Source organism: Penaeus monodon, chromosome 19, assembly GCF_015228065.2.
Source record: "Penaeus monodon isolate SGIC_2016 chromosome 19, NSTDA_Pmon_1, whole genome shotgun sequence".
Taxonomy (NCBI): Eukaryota; Metazoa; Arthropoda; class Malacostraca; order Decapoda; family Penaeidae; genus Penaeus; species Penaeus monodon.
This window is the reverse complement of record NC_051404.1, coordinates 1,959,176-1,960,119: the sequence shown is the minus strand read 5'-3', so window position 1 is coordinate 1,960,119 and position 944 is coordinate 1,959,176. Positions and strand designations below refer to the sequence as shown.

Genomic DNA, 944 nt, shown 5'->3' with positions numbered 1-944 from the left:
GATGTGTGTTCTTAGATGAGATGACTGAGTGTACTGGTTGTTACAGTGAGGACAGTGGTAACAGTGTTTGTCTTTTTCCCGATGAATCCTTTCATGTTTAAGTAAGCTAAAAAAAAAATACAAATACAAAAGTTTTAGTGATAGAGAAGCATTAACAGTAAACACTATCATTACTTGTAAGATTTACAAACAAGTACACATGTCTAGAAATATTAGTATATTCAAAATATCATTCAAACTCAAGATGTTAATACCAAACCTAATTAATTCAAAGTATTTTTCCTTACTTGCTTCTTTGTTTAAATGTTAAGCCACATTTAGAACAGATGAAGGATGGAATTTCATTGTGTATGCTGGAATGTTCAACAAGGTTCCGACGATATTTAAATTTAGTGTGACAAATCTTGCACTCGAATGGTCTAGTTCCGCTGTGACTCACAAGGTGGCTTTTCAGTTGACTCTGTCTTGGAAAACTTTTGGAACATACTGGACATTTCTTGCTACTTTCTTTTCCCTTTTCTTGTCTATCTACAGCTACCTTTGCTTTCTTACTCTTATTATTTGTACTTGAGTTGTTACTAATAGTGCTTTGACACTGGGAAACTAAGGAAGAATGTGCCTTGTCACAAGCATCTTCTTTAGGACAGTTAAAAACCCTGTCTCCTTCATCTGCAACCTTGACATCACTCTTGCCTTTTGGATCAGTCTGAAGTTCTGTGGAGATATTTTGTACCTCTGGCATACAATCAGTTTGGACGGAAGGGATTTCATCCTTTGAAAGTTGATCAATAACACCTAACTCAGAGGAATTTATGGTAACTTTTACATTATTTTGCAATTCATCAGCATTGTCACAATCAGGTGATTTTTGAAAATCACCTGCAAAACTTCCTTTGGCTGTATCTTCCTCTTCACCTGTGTGTAGTTTTAAAGTTCTAGATTTC

At 35.1% G+C, this 944-nt stretch overlaps 1 protein-coding gene across 1 annotated transcript in view; it reads right to left on the bottom strand.

Moving 5' to 3' along the window:
- The window catches only part of LOC119584960 (zinc finger protein interacting with ribonucleoprotein K-like), a gene marked incomplete at its 5' end in the record, with an annotated part of 3,465 nt that extends 2,550 nt beyond the window's left edge, over positions 1-915 (bottom strand). The window contains 2 exon segments of the mRNA XM_037933557.1: positions 1-106; positions 288-915. The exon segment at positions 1-106 is cut by the window's left edge and continues 1 nt beyond it. Of these exon segments, the coding sequence (XP_037789485.1) occupies positions 1-106; positions 288-915 (734 nt within the window).
- Between the last annotated feature and the right edge of the window lie 29 nt (positions 916-944).